This window comes from Populus nigra, chromosome 14, assembly GCF_951802175.1.
Source record: "Populus nigra chromosome 14, ddPopNigr1.1, whole genome shotgun sequence".
In the NCBI taxonomy this organism is placed as follows: domain Eukaryota; kingdom Viridiplantae; phylum Streptophyta; class Magnoliopsida; order Malpighiales; family Salicaceae; genus Populus; species Populus nigra.
In genome coordinates this window covers 14,715,801-14,735,149 of record NC_084865.1, presented here as the reverse complement: position 1 = coordinate 14,735,149, position 19,349 = coordinate 14,715,801, and the positions used below count along the sequence as shown (strand labels likewise).

The 19,349-nt window shown below is 34.3% G+C and overlaps 4 protein-coding genes across 5 annotated transcripts; 2 read left to right on the top strand and 2 right to left on the bottom strand.

The window, feature by feature from the left end:
• Positions 1-227: 227 nt before the first annotated feature.
• On the bottom strand, positions 228-1,180 carry LOC133673500 (uncharacterized). Of its 2 annotated transcripts, XM_062094352.1 has the most exons (2): positions 1,049-1,180; positions 228-909 (listed from the first exon to the last, which is right to left on the bottom strand). In XM_062094352.1, the coding sequence occupies exon 2, from the start codon at positions 907-909 to the stop codon at positions 412-414; it is 498 nt and encodes a 165-aa protein (XP_061950336.1). In that variant the 5' UTR covers positions 1,049-1,180; the 3' UTR covers positions 228-411. The 2 variants fall into 2 exon arrangements, with proteins under 2 accessions (XP_061950336.1, XP_061950335.1); XM_062094351.1 differs by having other exon boundaries at positions 228-1,179.
• Positions 1,181-9,450: 8,270 nt separating this feature from the next.
• LOC133673570 (VQ motif-containing protein 9-like) lies at positions 9,451-10,447 on the top strand. Its single transcript, XM_062094446.1, has one exon. It carries the CDS (start codon positions 9,513-9,515, stop codon positions 10,092-10,094), a length of 582 nt encoding a protein of 193 aa, XP_061950430.1. The 5' UTR covers positions 9,451-9,512; the 3' UTR covers positions 10,095-10,447.
• Positions 10,448-13,778: 3,331 nt separating this feature from the next.
• Positions 13,779-16,893, bottom strand: LOC133673115 (GTP-binding protein At2g22870). The gene is made up of 4 exons (XM_062093770.1): positions 16,353-16,893; positions 16,178-16,247; positions 14,292-14,454; positions 13,779-14,176 (listed from the first exon to the last, which is right to left on the bottom strand). The coding sequence occupies exons 1-4, from the start codon at positions 16,876-16,878 to the stop codon at positions 13,967-13,969; spliced, it is 969 nt and encodes a 322-aa protein (XP_061949754.1). The 5' UTR covers positions 16,879-16,893; the 3' UTR covers positions 13,779-13,966.
• Positions 16,861-19,270, top strand: LOC133673114 (uncharacterized). The gene is made up of 3 exons (XM_062093768.1): positions 16,861-17,502; positions 17,575-17,762; positions 18,381-19,270. Exons 1-3 carry the CDS (start codon positions 16,995-16,997, stop codon positions 18,936-18,938), a joined length of 1,254 nt encoding a protein of 417 aa, XP_061949752.1. The 5' UTR covers positions 16,861-16,994; the 3' UTR covers positions 18,939-19,270.
• The last annotated feature ends 79 nt before the right edge of the window (positions 19,271-19,349 follow it).

Below are 19,349 nucleotides of genomic sequence, written 5' to 3'. Positions count from 1 at the left end.
CATGCCCATCCACTTGAGTTTTGAACCAGTCCAACTTTCATGTTGTATGGTCAAGGTATTTACCAGTCAAGGCATAATGGGGATTTAGCTAGCTAGCCTATCACATTTGAACAAATCAACACTCTTTTTTTCTTTTTTTTTTCTTTTTTGGATCATGATGCAGACCCCTAATTTCTTTGGATCTTAATGGATTGTTTTTTTTTCCCGAAGCATTCTAGCACCAAACCTTTGAAATTAAGTATGATATTCGATTTATTACAAAACAGAAATACGAACGGTACATGTGACAAAGCTGGATGACAAGCCATAACAGACTCTGTGAATACCGATGAAAAACAAGAGAACAAGGAGGTTTGACAATATGTGAAGATGGAGGGGAACTTCAGGCCCCCTTCTTCATCTTTCCTTTGCTTAAAACGCCCTAGTAGGAGTTCTTTTAGAAACAGCATAGCTTCTGCTTCTGGGATAAACATGACCAGTCTTAGCCTTGACATCCTGATCTTCATCAAAATCACATGATGTTTCTTCGTCGATCCTTCCAATAGCAACGCTACGACTCCTAGACATATTGTCTGCTACTTCAGCTGCAGATTTTTTATCACGAGTTATATATTGCTGTCTTGCACGAACATCCATGTTGTTGCTACGTCCTAAAGTACTCCTTGTGGATGCAGCCCTTAAAAGCTCCCTGTAATCATCATCAAAGTGGTTTGATTTTGAGGAGCTGACACTGTAACTGCGAGGCACGTTATTAAGATTTCCTGTAGGGTTACTCATCACATATACCTGGTCTGAGTATTCAGCCATGCCTTTCATGTAGAAGTCCCTGGCGCTGGTCAAAATCTTGAGGGGCACCTTCAGAATCTTTTTCAGTTTGCTCTCTTTGCTAGGCTTCTTATTGGTAGCCATCTTTTCCGAAGTGTGAATGGATTGAAGTGATAATAAATTAATACAGGTTTTTATGGGAGATATTGGAAGCAAGAAATGAGAAATAGCAAGAAGAAGAAGAAGAAGAAGAAGAAGATAAGAATTTAGAAGGGAGACTCACTCAAAAGTCATGATGATCTCCTTGTGGACTCCGGAGATGAACCGATAGATCGATGGGTATATATTTGCAGTTGCAGGGATTGGCAGGCAAATATTTATGGAATTGCTGGGGGGCTGATCATATGATGTCAATTGCTAATTTACTATATATGAAACGCTGGCCCATCTAGTTAATTAATATATATGTTCCACTAAAAACCCTTAATTAATGAAACCTGGGTCAAGAAAAAATAATTAAAATTAATAATATTTTTTCAATCACAATTTCAAAAACTATAGATCAGAATGCCAAATATACACTTAAGATCTTTCATATTAAATCCACTAATTATGTTGGAGTAAGAAAATAAATTGTATTTATAAAACAACATGATTGTATTTGTTTATAATAAAAAGAGAGAAAAATGATATTGAAAATAAAATTTCTTGTAACCACTCTGTAAATATAATTATTTTATAATATGTGTGAGTATTTAATTAACCCAATAATTTTGGCACGTTTTCAAAGTAATTAAGCCAGACCATAGATAAATGAAAAACTGCTAGCCCTAATAGAAACGGCACACAAAAAGAAAATTCAACGATTGTTTTTCTAAAATGAAGAAATATAATTCAGAAGGACGGTACCTGCCGTCTGATCTATGCTTGGTTTTTTCCTCGCGTTGTTGGAAGAAAGCAACATTTTTCTTATTCCTCGTCGAGTCATAATGGTTGAAAAATGACTCTGTGATTTTTTTCTTATCATTGAACTTCTGGTATTAAGGAAAGAAGCTTGACTGATGACAAGCTACGTACCAAGGTGAAGTTTCTTACCCTGCAGTGATTCGGGTGGTGTTCAACTATTTATCAAAGTCCCATTATTCATCACTTGCATGCTCAAAACTGTAAAAAACGACTCTATTTGAACCTGCTTGATTCGTGACATAAAACATAAAAAGGGATGCATTCAACGAATCCCAGTTGCCCTACCGCGCGCATAGTAGGTAGTGGTTGTAGGGCTCGCTCGAGAAATTGTTGTTTCTTTAAATATGGCCGAATTAACACCAAACCAAAGTGAAGTTCCCTGCAAATCACTATACTCTTCCATCTTGAAGCATGTTCCTCCTTCACAGCTTCTGTTCTATGCTGCTGTGAACTTGACAGACTAAGAGACAACCAACTAATTAGACTAATCCTCATTGCAACAAGGAATGCCATGAATTTTTCGCTTCTTCGATCTTATCAATTATCATTGCTAGGAAAGTTTCCACATAGCATCTAAAAGGAAAGTTACGGAATTGAGTTTTCATCAACCTCTCTCCAACACAAGTTAGTCGAGGGTTCATCGTTAACTGTACATTACTAAACTCGTGAAAGTAGGTTGCAGCCTACAACAACACCTATCAAAAAACACCATAGACATTGCCTTTCACTATGAAAAGTTGTTACTCGATCCTGACTTAGCATTCTCCTAAGGCCTTGTAAATGTGGATGAGCACAAAAGGTCATAAGACTTATAAGCCTTAGTAGGATTCTTAGACCTGGAGTATATTAAGTATCTACATGCCCATGCAGTATAGCAAGAAAGCAACATGCTCGTGCTGAGTTGGGAAGTTTCTTTCTTTATTCTCTCGTTTTAGGAAAGTGCCATCCTTAGAGGTGTCTATTAACAGGTATTCAAATTGACTAATGAGGACTTGTGAAGAGACGTATAATCCTTCACCCTCTATATATATAAATTCCTCTTACTATAGCCAAATTAATCAAAGAGAATTATCCCATACCTGAAGATGAAGAAGTTATTGGACTTTGACCAGGAAGGAGGGAGAGAGAGGCCGGCAACTGTTTATTTGGCTTGGTGGTCGTTTTGGACAATTAAATGGAATTTATAAAAAAACCTTTGGTGTTTCTGCTCATCACAAAAGTGTTGCTACATTCACTTGAGTCAATTGATGTTGGACCATATTGTAATCGTTTTCTCCCAAATGTTGAGGTTGACATGTTCATCTTGAAGCAGAAGTCTTTCTTTTTTTATATGGGATGAGATGAGCTCTTTTAGGGAAGATTTCTTCTTGGTAAGGAAGGCTCTAGGCATTCTCTAATCATACCCTCTGAGGCATTGCTTATAATTTCCCAATTAACATTGGGGGAGTAGCAAGCTAGGTTTTAGAGAAGGTTTTTGTTGAGAAGAGTTGTTGGAAGATGCCATTTTTGAAGAAGAAAACATAGAGTTTTGGAAATGTTTGTTTTTTACAAAAAGAAATCTGGAATTTTTAGAAAAATAAAGAGTTGAATATTAATTGATAGACAAAAAATTAGCATGATAATTTTTTTAACTCTAAGTATCATGTCCAAACGAATCAATGTTTTGTTTTGAAATGGTTTAATTGACTGACATGTTTAAAAGTGAAATGTGATTGATATTTTAAAAAAACAATGCTTAATTTACCACATCATTAATGATCAATTTGTCAATCAATTTACGAAAGAGACATATCAATATTTTTTATTTATTATAAATAAAAAATAAAGAAATATAATATCATTTTTTATACAAAAAATAAACAACTATATGTCATTAATTTGATCAAGAATAGTCGTTCACTTTATATTTCTGAGCAAATCAATGAAGATGGCTAAAATCAATAATTGACAAATGAGATGAGGATTTGAGTTGTAATAAATTCTTTGAATACTTTTAAAAATGTATTTTTCACATCAATTTAGTACATTAAATAAATTTCTCTTTACCTAACAATTTAAAGTGTAAATCTATTTTTAAGATAGAAATATTTTATTCTTACACACATCAATGAAATTAAGACTTTCAATGGTTTTCAAGTCAATTTTGGAAAAAAGCTATAGAGAAGAAACGTTTTAAAATATATAGGTGGTGAATATTCAAATTAGTCAACTATTTGGAAGGAAGGAACTAGTCTTCTAAGCCGGTGAATATACGCCTAGATTATTTGATTGAAGCTGATCACGGGTCACTCGATCCCATGTGAACAACATCATCGATGCCATCGTTTTGAAGGCGTCGATCTTTCTTTTTTCATTGATAATTATTTCTTTCATATCCACATATATAATTAAAGAGTCCACCGAGGAACGTTTCAAATCAAACTTATTTTAATCATATATAAAGAATGATTTCAATAGCTCAACCGAGGAATCTGTTGAACAGAGAGGATCGTTTCATTTTTTTTTTTTTTAATGTTTATAGTTAATATAAGATATACTCGAGAACCAGTTCTTACGTAAACCAAAACCAAGTCTGTGATATTTCAAAACACAAACCACTCAAGCAGGATAGACTATGAGCCCTAGCTAGTATATAACAAGCCGAAGGCCAGCAGACAGCAACGCAAGCTAGCAGTCGACCAGCAGGGTAAGTAAGTGAACAGGAGAAGAGACAGCAAAATGCCCACATGCCAATTAGTTTTATTCTTTTAATCTTAATTTTTATGTATTATCCATAGTCCGTACTTGATCGACAACACAACTGGTTCGAAGATTCAAGAAGTCATTGATTAGAGAGACGAAGCTGGTCGGAGATTCAAGAAGTCGTCAAGTATATATCAGCAATTAGACTAAAAAGGATCAAGAAATCGACATCGGAAGAAATACGTAACTCATCAGTACAGTTTGTGGATGGTAAAATGTGGACAAAAATAAAAAGAACAAATTAAAATGGTTTGAAGCATATGTTTGAGGTTGTGTTTTTTAGTTTTTTTTTTAAATTAATATTTTATTTATTTATTTAAATTTATTTAATTTTAAACATTCTTTTAAAAAAATTTTAAACAAAGCACCACTAATTAAACAGCCCAAGTCAACTACGCTATAAATTAATATAATTGCTGAAGATCGATGACATCAAGTTATAGGATAAACGTCGTTCGTTTTGTTTTTGTCACCTTGTTAGTGATTTGGACCTTTCACTTATCTTATGTCCACATGACCAGAAATATATATATATATTTCTTAACTCGACATTATAGGAATATTGTATGTCAGTTATTTTAATTACATTATCTCTCAGCAATTTGATATGCTCAAAGAAATAAAGTATTTTGAACATTGTTTTCGAATTTTTAATTTAAGGAATTAGAGAAAATAATGAATTTGATTAATTACCAAACCCATCATTTAATTTAAGGTGGAGGGAAGAGATTAAGATTTTGCAAGCTTGGATTGTTAGCTTTGGTTTGGGTCTCGATTTTGGGCTTCAATGTATTTCTATGGGCTTTTTTTGGTAATTTGCTGGTGAGGCTGAAAGTTGTAGCTTTTTCCTCCCGTGGATATAATCATGGGCTCACCTAGTTCATCTAGGGCCTAACTTTTAGTTCTCGAATTCACTTCACTTTCTTCAGCATCCACCCCAGAGAGAGTAGATGTTCTCTCTCGAAAAAAAAACATAAGAGTATGTTTATAAAATCATTGTAAGAAAATCAAGCATAAAATTATGAAAAAAATTAAACCCATTAGTGAGGATAGATTATGAAAAAATACGAACTTTTCATGTCTTGTTTCAGGTCTGAATTGTTTATGAAAAACAGTCTCTTGTTAGAACGAATACAATATTTTCTGATATTTAAATTAATAAATATTAAATTAAGGGGAGAATAAAAATAAAATAAAATGAAGTTGTAGAAAATATGTATCCACATATAGCTTGTACATGGAACTTGTGATGTAGATAGAAGCAATAAAGAAAGACTACAAATACAAGGATGTAAAATTCCACAAAAAATAATCATACATAAGTTCTAATTTAAAATTTTATTAGTAAATATTTTATATTCAAGTATTTTATCTTTATAAAGATTTACAACTTCTTAAATAAAAAAAACTTACACAAACTAATAAGAACATGAAAATACAGGACAATAATAAAAATACTAAACAAACAAGGAAAAAACATTTTACATAAATATAAAAAAATTAAATTAAATGAAATAGAAAATAAAATTCTTAACCAACTACAAAAATATAACAAATCTCGAAAATATAAGAGGATAATAAATCAACACAAGATCAGGGATTAAAGAAAGTATCTTCAATTAAGAGTCGTGATAGATGTTAACTATAATATATATATATATATATATATATTAAATGAAATAGAAAATAAAATAAAATTGATCATTAATGTAGTGTATCTTCTTCTACAATATAACTTGTTGTATTTAGTTCATCTCTTCTGTACGTATATATACACCTTTTGTATTAGTTTATAAACACAACCAAATTTGCACCAAAGCTCTTTATTCTGTACATCGTATCAGCGCATTTAGCCTAACGACAAAAAGCTTAAAATTCAATTCCTCAAATTCCAATGGCTGAAGAAATATCCCGGAGCATCAATAGCGTCCCCAATTCATTCACAATCAAGTTCTCGTCGAAATCCTGTTTCGATTAATGCTACGACTCAACTTCCTATAAAGTTGACCCCCTTCAAATTATCCTTCTTGGAATGCACAATTCAAGGCGTAAATCATGTCCAACTAAAAGACCACAGTGGAAGGAGGGGGTGTTTTCGATGCGTCTAGACCAGTTATTATTGCGTGCTATTGTAGCATCAACATGAGAGATTGCTATGTTTTTCATAGCCTCTGCCACTGCCTTAATGGAAGCTCGGGACAAACTCATTCATCTTTATGCAAATAGATCACGCTCTAGTCATGACTCTCAAAGATCGTTTATCCAATTTCAGTCAAGGAACTAGATCAATCTCTGAGTACGTACCTTTCAACTGATAAAGACAACATTGGATGAGCTTAATTGCCACTGTCAACGATCTCTCATGAATGAGGTTGCTCTTGTTATTTACACATTGGATGGCTAGACCCTAAATACAAAGAGATCTCAGCTGCTACACGATCTGCATGGCAAGTTTATTGATTACGATAGTGTTTTGGAGAAGGAAGAGGCAAAACATGATGGGGCTGTTATAGCAGCCAACTTCAATGCTGAAACAATGCAAATTTCGAAAGATAATCCAATAACTACCGTCATGGAAATCAAAAGTATCCATCTCAGTAGAACAACCGAAACTCTCATTCTGGGCTTATCAACTATTAAAAGAAAGGTTCCTCATTTGGCCAGCAAAACCATCAAAGAAGGCGCTTCAAATGGTTATCAAAATAATAGCCTTACTTGTCAATATTGTGACCAGCCAGGTCACGCAGCTAAACGGTGCTGCTTCAAATTATAGCTACCGGTTGAAGGTACCTATGGCTAATTGTGCCTCATCAACTGATGGTTAATGGATTCTGCTACCTCATATCATGTGACAAATGACTTACAAAACCTCTCCTCCCTCAACATTTGTGGATCAGCTGAGATAATTGTGGGTGATAGTCAAGTCTGCATGCTATTCATACAGGCCGTAGCTATACTTTGTTTTCCTCACCATATACCACTTTCAAATTATCAAATTAATGTTCTTTGCTCCTCAGCACAAAATAATTTTATATTCAAGTTAACTGTATAAATACTTAAAAAATATTTTATTTTTTAATATAAAATTTAAAATCTTTAATATATATACTTTATGTTTACAAGAAAAAAAATTAAAACCCTTTAATAAATATACTTTATATTCACAAGAAAAAAATATATTTTTTCAGAGATAAAAAATCTTTTTAGTTTAAATACTTTTACTTAAAATGATAATATTCTAATATAGTATCTTTTTCAATATAAAATAAAAAACTTTTCGAAATAATTTTTTAAATTTTATTATTTATAATATATATTTATAGTATATATTCACACAGATATTTTTTAATTTTTTTATATAAAATATTAAAATTTTAAATATATTTTTTAAAATTTTTTTATATCAACTTGTATAACCTGAAAGCCGATTCCATCCCCTAATCTCAGATCGAATCGGCTCAAAGTGCTTGTAAATGTTTCGACGCAATTTCCAAAAAAAAAAAAAAAGAAAGAAAGAAAGAAAGAAAAAAGGTTCATTTCCCCGCGTGTCACTTGAAGAGTCCATTTTTCCAGGTTTTTCTTCACCACCCACGCGGATGAGTCCAAGAAATTGAATTCTTTTGATACTTGTCCAACACAACCTGATTTTACAGCGAATTTGCATGGCTCTTGAGAGTTTCTAGTATCACATGGCTCGAATCCAGCTTTACATGAAAAAAACATATTCCCTTGAAAAAAAAAACACTAAATTGAATCAATCTCATCTCTAGTTAATCTTGAAATAAATTACTATATTTTTAAAACAGAAAATACAAAAAAAATATGTTTTCTGTACTTTTTCTCGAGACAATAATCAAAGGTTATGTGAGAGTATAAAAATAAAAAACAAAAACAATAAAAGCGTAATATTATTATTAATATTATAGATGAACAAAAGAAGCAAGTTCAATGCACCCATCCCTCTCCAGCAGAGGTGGTCAGATTTCAGATGAAGACGAAACAAGAAAGTATTACTTTCAATAGTAATAATGCATGGAATCAAGTATTCATATAACAGACTCTCGCTGTAAAGATTAATAAATAATGAGTTTGATTATAGAATAAATTAACTATCATAATCACGAGTTTAGCGTAGATTGCATATAAGTTTTTTAAATGCTTAATCTGGTCAAAGATTCTGAGCAAAGGCCAGGTGTGCGAGGAGGCAACAAAGTCCAATAACAGAGGCGGCTAGTCGCCAGCTTCGCAATTCGGGACTTGTCTTAGGTGTATACGTTCAATGGCTGGCTAATTAATTATTATTTTTCTTATAATAAATTCTGCATTTCCTTTAATTATGAAAATCCTTTTTTCAGCCGGATAATTGATTACTTTACTTAATTAATTCCTGTTTTACATTTTTCGGTTGTGTTAGACGATCGACTCAACTCTACCAAAAATATGATCATATTTTGGTCGGCTATGAGTGAGATCAAGTCAAGTTTTCGGTGAAAAATGATAGAAAAAACTTGGAATGGAGATAAAAAAGAAAGAAAGAAAGATAAAAACATATTTTTTCATGGTCAGAAAAAAATACATAAATTATTTCGCATTCCTTAACAAAAATATAAGAAATACTATGCCAACATCACATCATCTATTTATCAGAATAAATTATATATGTTCTACAAGAACAAACGACTATTAAAATCAAGATTGAGATGAGCAAAAAAGAGATAAATTCAAAGGAAGAACGAATACAAGCTAGCAGTTATGATGGGAAATATTTTTAATGAATAAATTAAAGAGGGTCAAGAATTCAGCGGTGGACAATGTAGTCGATGTCAGCACTGGCGTCGGCTGATAAGAAACAAATACATTTTTTTTTGCCTCTCCGACCAATAGCGTCAGCAATCAGTTGTTGCATCTTTGTCTCATTTGTCTACACATTTATCTCACTTCGTCATTATATAATGTAGTCTTTTGTTGATCAAATCTCATTCCTCATCTTCTTCAAAGCCCGCACGAGCACACCAAATACTTCTAGCACAGCCTCAGCCATGGAAGCATATAATTCTTCTACTTCTTTAACGACGTCCTCATCAATGTACTCGAAACAATACTCCGAGGAAACAAAAGGCCTGAAAATGCCACAATCTTACCATCTATCACTCCATTCCATTCGAAAACCCCAGATGAAACCATGTAAGAAACCAATAGCACCATTGCCACCAACGCCACCAAGAGTTTACAAGGTGGATCCTATAAACTTCCGAGACCTTGTTCAGAAGCTCACTGGTGCACCCGAGCCAGAGCCAGTGCCAGAGCCACAGCATCAGCCAAGGCTCCAAAGCGTGGCGCCTCCTCCACTTGATCTTGCTAAACCAACATTATATGGTCGAGATTTTTCAGCAGTACCCTTACAACTCCTTCCTTCTCCTGTGAAAACCCCATTGTCTGCCTTGTACCAGGAGTTAATGTCTGAATCATTGGATGTAAAACCCAAGAAGATATCAGATAGTTTAATGGCCGTATCAAGTTCGCTCGAATTGAATCTGTCACCATCCTCTCGTGCTTGGTGTTCCTTTCCTCTTCTGAGTCCAGGAACTCTTTCCAGTCTTGAGCAAGGCACTGTGCTTTAGATGTTAATTACAATATCCCCATGCCATGTTTTACTTCCAGTACTGTTAGCACAATTTCTTCTAGCTAGGTTGAGGCAGCTTTCTTGCCCCATTTCTTGTTTTCTTTTCCTCTCTTAGGGAATCATCCCGTCTTTTCTCAATTAAGCTGCAAATAGATGCAGTTTAAAACCACAGTTCTTTACCTTGTAATTAAGAGGTGGAAAAAATATGGAGTCGGTTGAATCCGTAACCATTCAACTTCTTAAACACCAGAATAATCGTCAGCTCTGGAAGCCCCAGGCTATATATAGCTAGACACTCATTTGTATAATATGAAGCAATCAATATATCAAGACTGTTGGTTCATTTTTCAATATTTTTTTTTAATATTCAATAGATTTGTGAATCATGTAGTGCATATATATATAATTACCTGTGTGATTGCTTGTGTGAAAATGCCGTTACTGAAGCGTTTAAGAAACTCATTTGGCTCTTCTTAGCAATATAAAGTTACGACATACATGTGGAATTTTAATTTTTTCCCGGCCCCTATTCTGTGATAAACACAATGATCGTTAAAATAGTAGGTTTTTGGTAATGTTCGTACATATGGTGCTTTTCAAAAAAAGAAAAGATAATATAATATTTTTATTTTCATTTTAATTCAATATCAATATATAAAAACTATAAAAATCATTCGAGCATTAAATAATTTAAAAAACACCTTAAAAAAAACTATCACAAACAAGCACAAATTTGTTGAAGGTGCTTGGATCGAGCTTAAGACATAGTTACATATCACTTAATTACTTATAATTCATAAACTTAAATGGTTAGATTATGGGTCATTAATTTGCACATAATTAACCAATTAAGAACATTTTTTTACCTCCTCCTAATGGATAGAATATCCATCATTTTGCACATGCGAGCCTGCATTCTAACATATTTTCTCAAGTGTTTGTAAACTTATAAAGTGTGGTGTACAATACATCTAGCTTCCTAAATATATAAACCATATATAAAGCTCCTGTTTGATATTATAGTTTAATTGAGCTTTTGCATTATTATATTTTTGTATTGTTTTGATGTCACGATGTTCACATTCATATTTTGATATTGATTTTTTAAAAAATATTTTATAAAATAACATGTAGAACAATTCTAAAAGTTAAATATAACAAAAAAAAAGAAGAAGAGGGATTTATAGTTTTAAATTTGATCCAAGAGGGAATTTATTGAAACCATTGAATTCAGAATAATTAGACCAAAGTCCAACAGTCACTAGTCATAAGCCAATATTCAACCAACACCTAATTATGTACTCTTTTGTAATTTGAACATATTAAGATATATGTTTTATCGGATTTTAGGGTTTCATATATGGGTTTTTTAATTTGTTGTATCTTTTGCTTTGATTATTTGTATTGTTCATTTGTATATTTGTGTGCTTATAATATTCTCCTTATATTGTGGACCATCCTATTTAATTGAGAATGGACCCAATGGAATAAATGGTGAGATTTGTGTTGACACTTCATGGTGAAGATTGAATAATTCCTACATTTTTTTTTAAAAAAAATGGTGGCTGTTCATGTCATTTATTCATACAAACCCATCAAATTTATTAGAAAACCAAGAAATCATGTGATCATAGACTAAGTTCTGGCTCTCTAATTTAAAGGCTAGTGGAAAACCTGACATTTAAATAGAATGAAAAAGGTTTGATGGCAAATTTACAAACTACACAGCTTTTTTGACGATAAATTACTTTATAATTTCCAGAAAACAAATTGTATAAGAACAATTTTTCATACTAGATTTTCATATAAATTGAATTAAGTCTGAACGGCCTATAAGAAATAATAAAGTGTGAATTTCACGAATTTAAATGAATATTGGTTTAATTTCACGAAAATAGTAATTATTACATATGTTTATATTAAAGTTTTGTTTGTATAACATTACTCTTTCTGTAATGGAAAAACAAAGAAATCAGATTAACTCATTCTAGAAAACATCCAATTTAAAATGCTAATTCATCGAAGCGTAAATCTTGACCACCTCCGATATTTGATGTAGAAGTACAATTTATATACAAGGATAATCCTTCTTTAAATCTACCTTTAATTTTAAAATTCAGCACAACCTAACATGTTAATTTGGAACCAAATTAATTTGAATTTAAATTGGTTCAACTTAAAAAAGTTAGTTGACTTGGTCAAAATTCAATTATTAATTTATTATTTTTTTAAATTGAAGTCGATCCTCCCAGCATGTGATTAAAATTTTATTTCGAGTCGATACCACATCAGATTTGAAAACTAAATCAGTCACAATTTAACATGAAATTAACACATGTTTATTTTGAATGTCAATATGAATGTGAATACAGTATGGAGCTAAGAGAAAAGCACAACGATAAAAGGAAAGAATAAAATATAATTACTGTTCTGGGACTTCGAGAAGCTAGCAGCAAGTGGTTTTGACCTAGAATTCAGATTTGTAATTTAAAAAAAAAAAAGAAGAAATAGTGGATTATTTTGTTATTGACTTGGTCGTGAATATTTGCTTACTCGATCTGAGGTTTTTATTTTAAAAATTCTCAATCTCTTTTACTTTTAATTGCTTAGTTATACTGATAATTTCCTATCCACGTTCGTAATTGTCTTTGGATTATAAATTCGAGAGCTCAACAACGAATAAAAAATAAAAAAAGAAAGTTTAGCTTTTGGTCTTGTAAATTCCTTCCGAGTAGCAATCTTTGTCCTTTAGTAATTGCTTCCATTTTCCCCGGATTTTCTTTGGCGACCTTCCAAAGGAGAAACATTTGCTACAGAGCAAATTTGTTGGAGGCAACTTGTCCTGAAGAACCTTACCAGCTTGGCAAAACTATGATCGAAACAAATATGAAGGCTGTGTGTAAAAAGGATAGCAACGGAAGGCAAAATCAAATCGGATACATGATTCAGGAAATTGTCATACTAGCTGGGTGGGTGGTTCATGCTGACCAAATTTGATTGCTTGGTGTTGTAATTCTATATTATTATAGCTAGTTGCAGCTGTGGGTTTATGTAATGAAAATGGTTTGATCTGGACAGGTCCATCTGACCTAGCTCAAAGCTTGCCTTTTAAATGCATGAAGTGCTAAAGATCATACATCTCAGGTTTAGATCTATTGCATGCCCACCAAAAGTAGACATCCTTGCTGATTTATTAGTTAAAACAAAAACACTAGTACTTTTAAGATGTTTGACCATGACAAGTGACAGGAATTCCTACTTGGGAGGTCAATTGTTCGACGAAGTAGACAACAGAAGGCAGGAAATGCATTCAAAGACCAACCGGGGAAATTGTTATCTGTCAGCACTGAAGATGCCCTCAGATCTCATGCAACACAGAAAAATGAACATGGTCAAACTTCAAGAGTGAGAGACAGCGAGTGCTGCAAGTGACCCTCCTCTAGATGAAGGAAACCACAGGACCATGACTCTGGAAATTGGACCCAAGTTCATTGAACTTCAAAATAACAACCTTTGACTACAGCATCACAGTTTGTCCAGACTTAAGGATTCGGCATTTATTATATAACAAGTCATAAATTAAGCATTGAAAATCAAGATAACATAAGTTTCTGCAGACAAAAAGTATAGCTGAAACCGTAAAATCCAACTATCTAAGCATAGAGCAGATATTGATAAGATCTTAAGGAAAACAATAAGACTTTACTCATCTATGTACATATGAAGAATGTTACATCCAACACAAGTGCATGTTACGGGTCCTACTTATATTTTTTATCATAACTTTGATTCGCAAAATCAACTAGTAATGAGAATACAAAAAAAATAAGGAAGAAAATTTCTACACAACACTTAACATTTGTTTTCAATTTATTGATCCCAGTAGTTTCTTAGCTGGGACATGTGTAGGAGAAGCTCATCTCTGCCCAAACCAGTGACACTACTAGTCATGATCCATGCAGGATGTTCCCGGTAGTTTTGCCTCATTAACTCTTGAAAATTCTTGATATTCTCATCAGGCCTTGTTCTCTTTCCCCCCTTCATTTTGTCACACTTAGTGAAAACTAATGTCATTGGTATCTGAAACACATTGGAATGGCAGAAATGAAAAGCACTGATATAACATCATGCAGGTAACCTAGTTATACACATCAGAAAATTATCAAGATAGCTTTACAGTTAACGAGAAGCTTACATTGTTGCGTCCAAGCCAATTAGCACAATCCAGGTCAATCTTTTGAGGAGGGACGCTAGCATCAATGAGAAGTAGGACAGCTACCAGAGTTTCTCTGTTCAAAAAGTAGCCTTTTGTAAATGACGACCAATCCATTCGAGCAGAATCTGGGGCTTTAGCAAACCTGAAAACAGAGTGAGTTATTAGGCAATCATTCAACCACATACTCAAAAGATACTAATTTCCAAGACATAGTTGGGCAACACAAACAAGATACTCAAGGGTAGTCATTCAATTCTTCAATAGAATGCCCTCTCTAAACAAATGAATCATGAACAAATTACTTAGCTATCGCTGACTAAAGCAGAGCATCTGCATGAGTTCAAACAGAAATGACACGCCAAGAGATGCACAAGCTGGAAAAGCTCCCATAGAACAGTTTGCTGCCTCTCAAAAAATGTGGCCATTTTCTACTACAATCTAACCACAGTCGGCCATTATGAGAACATAACTGGATGGCACTTATTGTTATCTATAATTGATTTTTTCATGTCCTCATAAATCCTGAAGAAAGACCATCATAAGAAAAACAATGTCTAATTTTCCACAATCCCATTCAGATAAGTGCACAATATGCTCATCAGCTTTGACCCATGAAGAATAAGCACGGATCTAAACGTTAGGAATTTAGCAAGAGTTGCTAATAAAACAAAAGTTTTCCTTTTGAAAGACTAAAGCAACATGGACAAAAAAGCAGGCCCAACCCAAGTTCCTTTCACTACCAGCACTTACCCTATGCTGCAAGTAATGCAATTTACAACTGAAGGCAAGAACACTAACTCAAACTGTTCAAACAAATAGCAGCCAAGTATATATATATATATATATATATATATATATATATATATATATATATATATATATATATAATCAAAAGTTCAAAACCATCAGGTTAGGCAACTCATAAATTTGCAAATAACAACCCCAATTTTGCTACTCCATTTCTATGAATAGACCATCACAAGCCCCAAACAACAATTAATTTTGCTTTTTTAGTTTAACTTCAAACCAATGAAGCTATAAATATCAGACCATTGTTATGTGATTTTCCCAAAATTTGATGGAGGGAAATGTAATTGAAAATCATGCTTCAGTTGCCAGTTTTGTGGAGCACATAAACTGTCCACCACAAAACATATGATTAAAATTTAAAACATAACAAGAAAATATACTAGTTGATATAGAAAGAACTATCGTATAATAAAATCAATTTAAATGGCATAGATAGGAAAAACAAAATCGTTCCCCAACAAAATCACTACTTAACAATAGAACTACCTCAAAGTTGCAAGGACACGTCATAAATGTCAACAGAAGTTCTCTTTTTCTTTCTTGGACAAAATGGAGGGCATTACAACTCAACGACTCAAGCGCAGAATCTTACTTAAAGGCTAAATCCTCATTTGAACCCTCCGAGCTAGACCTGGTGCTGAGGTATTTCCCTTAATCTCAAGACAAGTTCAGCAAGTTATTCTACTCATCCTCGAGGAAAAGCACTAAATAATTGCATATCAAAACAGAGCAATAAGCACACCCAATCCTTGTAAACAAATTAAGCTTATACAGCCTAGTAAGCGTGCTTTCGCACAAAGTTAAAAATTCCAAGCAAACATTCTTCGCATCAGTTCATTCACCAAGAAATGATAACTAGTCACTATACATAATAACCCTAGTAAGCATTCTTTCGCAAAAAGTAAGACAATTCCACGCAAACATCCTTTGCACCAGTTCATTCACCAAGAAATGATCAACTAGTCACTATACTTAATAACCAAATATAGCCTAGAAAAAAAAATCATTGAATACAACTAAAAAAAAGGGAGAAATCAGAAACATGAGTTGCTTACCCATAACCAGGCAAATCCACAAGGTACCAACTTTTATTCACCAAGAAATGATTTATCAACTGGGTCTTCCCTACAATGCATAATATTAAAAAAATAAAAATCAAAACCCCATTAAAAATCCACAATCCAAAAATAACATAAAAAAAAATCGGATCTTTTTTTCATAATATCAAACCTGGTTTTTTCGAAGTGAGAGCAACTTCTTTCTTCCTAGCAAGAACATTAATAAGTGAAGACTTTCCCACATTGGACCGACCCAAAATTGCAAACTCAGGTCGATCATCTCTCGGACAATCCTTGGCCCTTCCACTGCTTTTTACAAACTCAACTTCCTTAATCTGAGAATGACCCGCATAAGGTCCAACAACGATATTCGAGCCGGGCAAAATAATCTCCTCCGTCACTTTATCCGGGTCAACTCCGGGTGGCACAAAGAGAACTGTACGGACAAACCGGGCCACGTCAGAGAGTGGAGGTGGTTTCGATGTCTTTGAAGCAGAGACATGGCCGGAAGGGTTTCGGTTAGGAGGTTCTCGGGTCGAGTAATTGAAAGAGAAGGTTAACGGAAAAGGGTTTTTGGCGTGTTGAGGTAGAGAGGGAAGCGATGAGAGAGTGAAGAGCCGGTTTCGAAGTAGTAGCATTTCTGGTGGTGTAGCTTTACGAGCTCGACACGGGCTCCTTGCTATACCTATTTTTCTCATTAGGGGGCTTTAGTAATGTTAGATTTGGTCCCTATACTCTCCATTTTATCCTAGTTTAGTCTCTTTACTGCTTTTTGTTTCCACCATTTGGTCACTCGTCTCTACCAGAGAAAAAAATGGCATGGCTAGCAAGGTCTATAGCTAACTCTCTAAATTTCGACGATGAAGAAGAAGATTTCTCCAATACAGAATCGGATGAACAACAACGACAATCCACGACACCTCGTGGCCTCAAAGAAGACTTGACAGATCTTAAACAAACCCTATCCCGCCAATTCTGGGGTGTCGCTTCTTTCCTCGCTCCTACACCGTCGGAGAATGATCCTCATCCAGATGAAGAAGACGCTGCATTGATCGCCGGCATTCGCAGTGATTTTTCCGAAATTGGAGGCAAGTTTAAGTCAGGGATCTCCAAGCTTTCCACTAACAAAACGGTGTCGGAGTTCACAAAGATCGCCTCCGATTTGCTCCAGTTGGGATCCGAGAGTGACGATGATGAGATTGCGACAATTGTGGCAACTGCTGTGGGTGTGACTGAAGAAGTTGTGGGTTTTGCTAGAGATGTCGCTATGCATCCTGAGACTTGGCTCGACTTTCCCATTCCTCGTGTTCAAGATTTTGAAGGTCTGTCGTCTGCTTGTTTTATTAAAAATCATGTCTGAGTATGTCTGATTTATTTTTTATGGTATTTTTCAGATTTTGATATGTCGGATGCCCAACAAGAACATGCTTTAGCTGTCGAGCGTCTTGCTCCCAGATTAGCTGCTTTAAGGATTGAGCTTTGTCCTGGATATATGAGTGAGGGCTGCTTTTGGAAGATTTACTTTGTTCTCTTGCACCCTAGACTCACTAAACATGATGCTCAGCTACTCTCAACTCCCCAAGTATGTTGCTTTTACTATGATTATTAGCTGGGTCAACTGCTACTCGAGTAATGTTTATTGAGAATTACGGAGTTTAGTTATTTTGAACTTCTAGCATAATCATTCCGTCACTGTGGAGATTGTTTTGTTCATCTGATTTTCTATTTTCGTAATCATCTTCCTTCCTAATCTGTGCCTCAGTTCATTATGTACGTATTGCGAAGATGGTGAACATTTTTGTGAAAGAAGGTTTGATGATTTTGATTTTGGTCTCTGATACAATAGAAAACGCAAGGGATTGTTGTTCGGTTTGTGTCACAGGAGTTTGGTTAGTGAATGTTTTGGAAATGATGATAGCAACCAGTTTGTTTTTTCTATGAGGGTTGAGGCTGTTTTCTTGCCTTGCATTTAACCATTGCTCCGCAGAAACTTGGAAGGCAATTAGGGGTGCTTGGGCCAATCTTGACTGCTATATTTTTATATATGTCCATAAGTGCATGGTTTAATTGTGGCAGTTATTGGTTCTTGTCATTAGTTAATTTCAATTCCATGTGATATTAAGATATTATCTACCTAAATTGTGTCGTGGGCAATTAACTTTGATTACCTGCATCACTAAATGCTTATGTACTCTTGCAGATAGTGGAAGCGAGAGCAATGTTGTCTCATGAGTTGCAAAACAAAGATAAGGCAAAGTCCACTCCAGATTGGCCTGGAGGTGGCACTTCCAGTGTAAAAGATAATAGTAATACTGATTTACCACACGAAGAGACTTTGTCTGTGCCATCTCATGCTGAGACTGAATCAGTTACAATCATGACATCTGGCACTAAAGCAGTCCCTCCCACACTTGCAGCCAAGACACCTGATCATGAAACGGTCCCTTCCAATGTTTCAGCTGAATCAGAAATGGTGAAGCATCCAGTTGAAAGTACTCAGATGCAAATTATTGACAAATACATAGTCGAGGAAGTAAAAGTAAACCAGGCCAAACATCAACATTCATCATCCAGTTCCTCTAGGATTCTGGATGAGAAATTTGAGGATGATGGTGATGATTGGTTGAAAGATGATAGTTCAGAAATGATTGGTGCCAGTGGAGCCTCAATTCCTCTTGAAAATGATGAGGATGTTTCATTCAGTGATCTTGAAGAGGATGATGAAGATGAACCTACAAGTTACAAGAAAGTGGCATGAGAGTTCAACAAAAGAATCGCGGGATTGGGTTCAGCTGAGCAGAAGCTCTGCTGACTCAGTTAAGGATATTAACCCTGTTAGTGTAAAAAATACTGGGTCTGAGCAGGTAAGTACTCGCAATTCTTAAACCAAGGAATCTAGTGATTCGCTTGATGTTGATGAAAGTGAAGTGATGTGATTCTTCGACTAAAAGCTTTGATGTTGCATGTTGTTCTTTTAATGTTTTCTCACCTCTTTACTGTGAATATCTTGTATATGGTTTCTGCAGTTCGAGTTGGGCTGTAAAACTGTATTTCTGTACATAACTCAAAATTCCAATGTAAATTGAATCATCATGCATGGAAAACACACACACACACACACACACACACACACGTAGTAATTTTACAGTGTCCTTCAACTGGATGTGGA

Bases quoted from the DNA above. Each gene is read 5' to 3' on its own strand.
- LOC133673500 (XM_062094352.1), bottom strand. From the start codon at position 909: ATGGCTACCAATAAGAAGCCTAGCAAAGAGAGCAAACTGAAAAAGATT.
- LOC133673570 (XM_062094446.1), top strand. From the start codon at position 9,513: ATGGAAGCATATAATTCTTCTACTTCTTTAACGACGTCCTCATCAATG.
- LOC133673115 (XM_062093770.1), bottom strand. From the start codon at position 16,878: ATGAGAAAAATAGGTATAGCAAGGAGCCCGTGTCGAGCTCGTAAAGCT. The intron at 16,248-16,352 runs GTTTGATATTAT...TATGCATTGTAG, and splicing joins TCTCACTTCGAAAAAACCAG to GGAAGACCCAGTTGATAAAT. The intron at 14,455-16,177 runs GTAAGCAACTCA...CTCTGTTTTCAG, and splicing joins GTGGATTTGCCTGGTTATGG to GTTTGCTAAAGCCCCAGATT.
- LOC133673114 (XM_062093768.1), top strand. From the start codon at position 16,995: ATGGCATGGCTAGCAAGGTCTATAGCTAACTCTCTAAATTTCGACGAT. The intron at 17,503-17,574 runs GTCTGTCGTCTG...GGTATTTTTCAG, and splicing joins TCGTGTTCAAGATTTTGAAG to ATTTTGATATGTCGGATGCC. The intron at 17,763-18,380 runs GTATGTTGCTTT...GTACTCTTGCAG, and splicing joins AGCTACTCTCAACTCCCCAA to ATAGTGGAAGCGAGAGCAAT.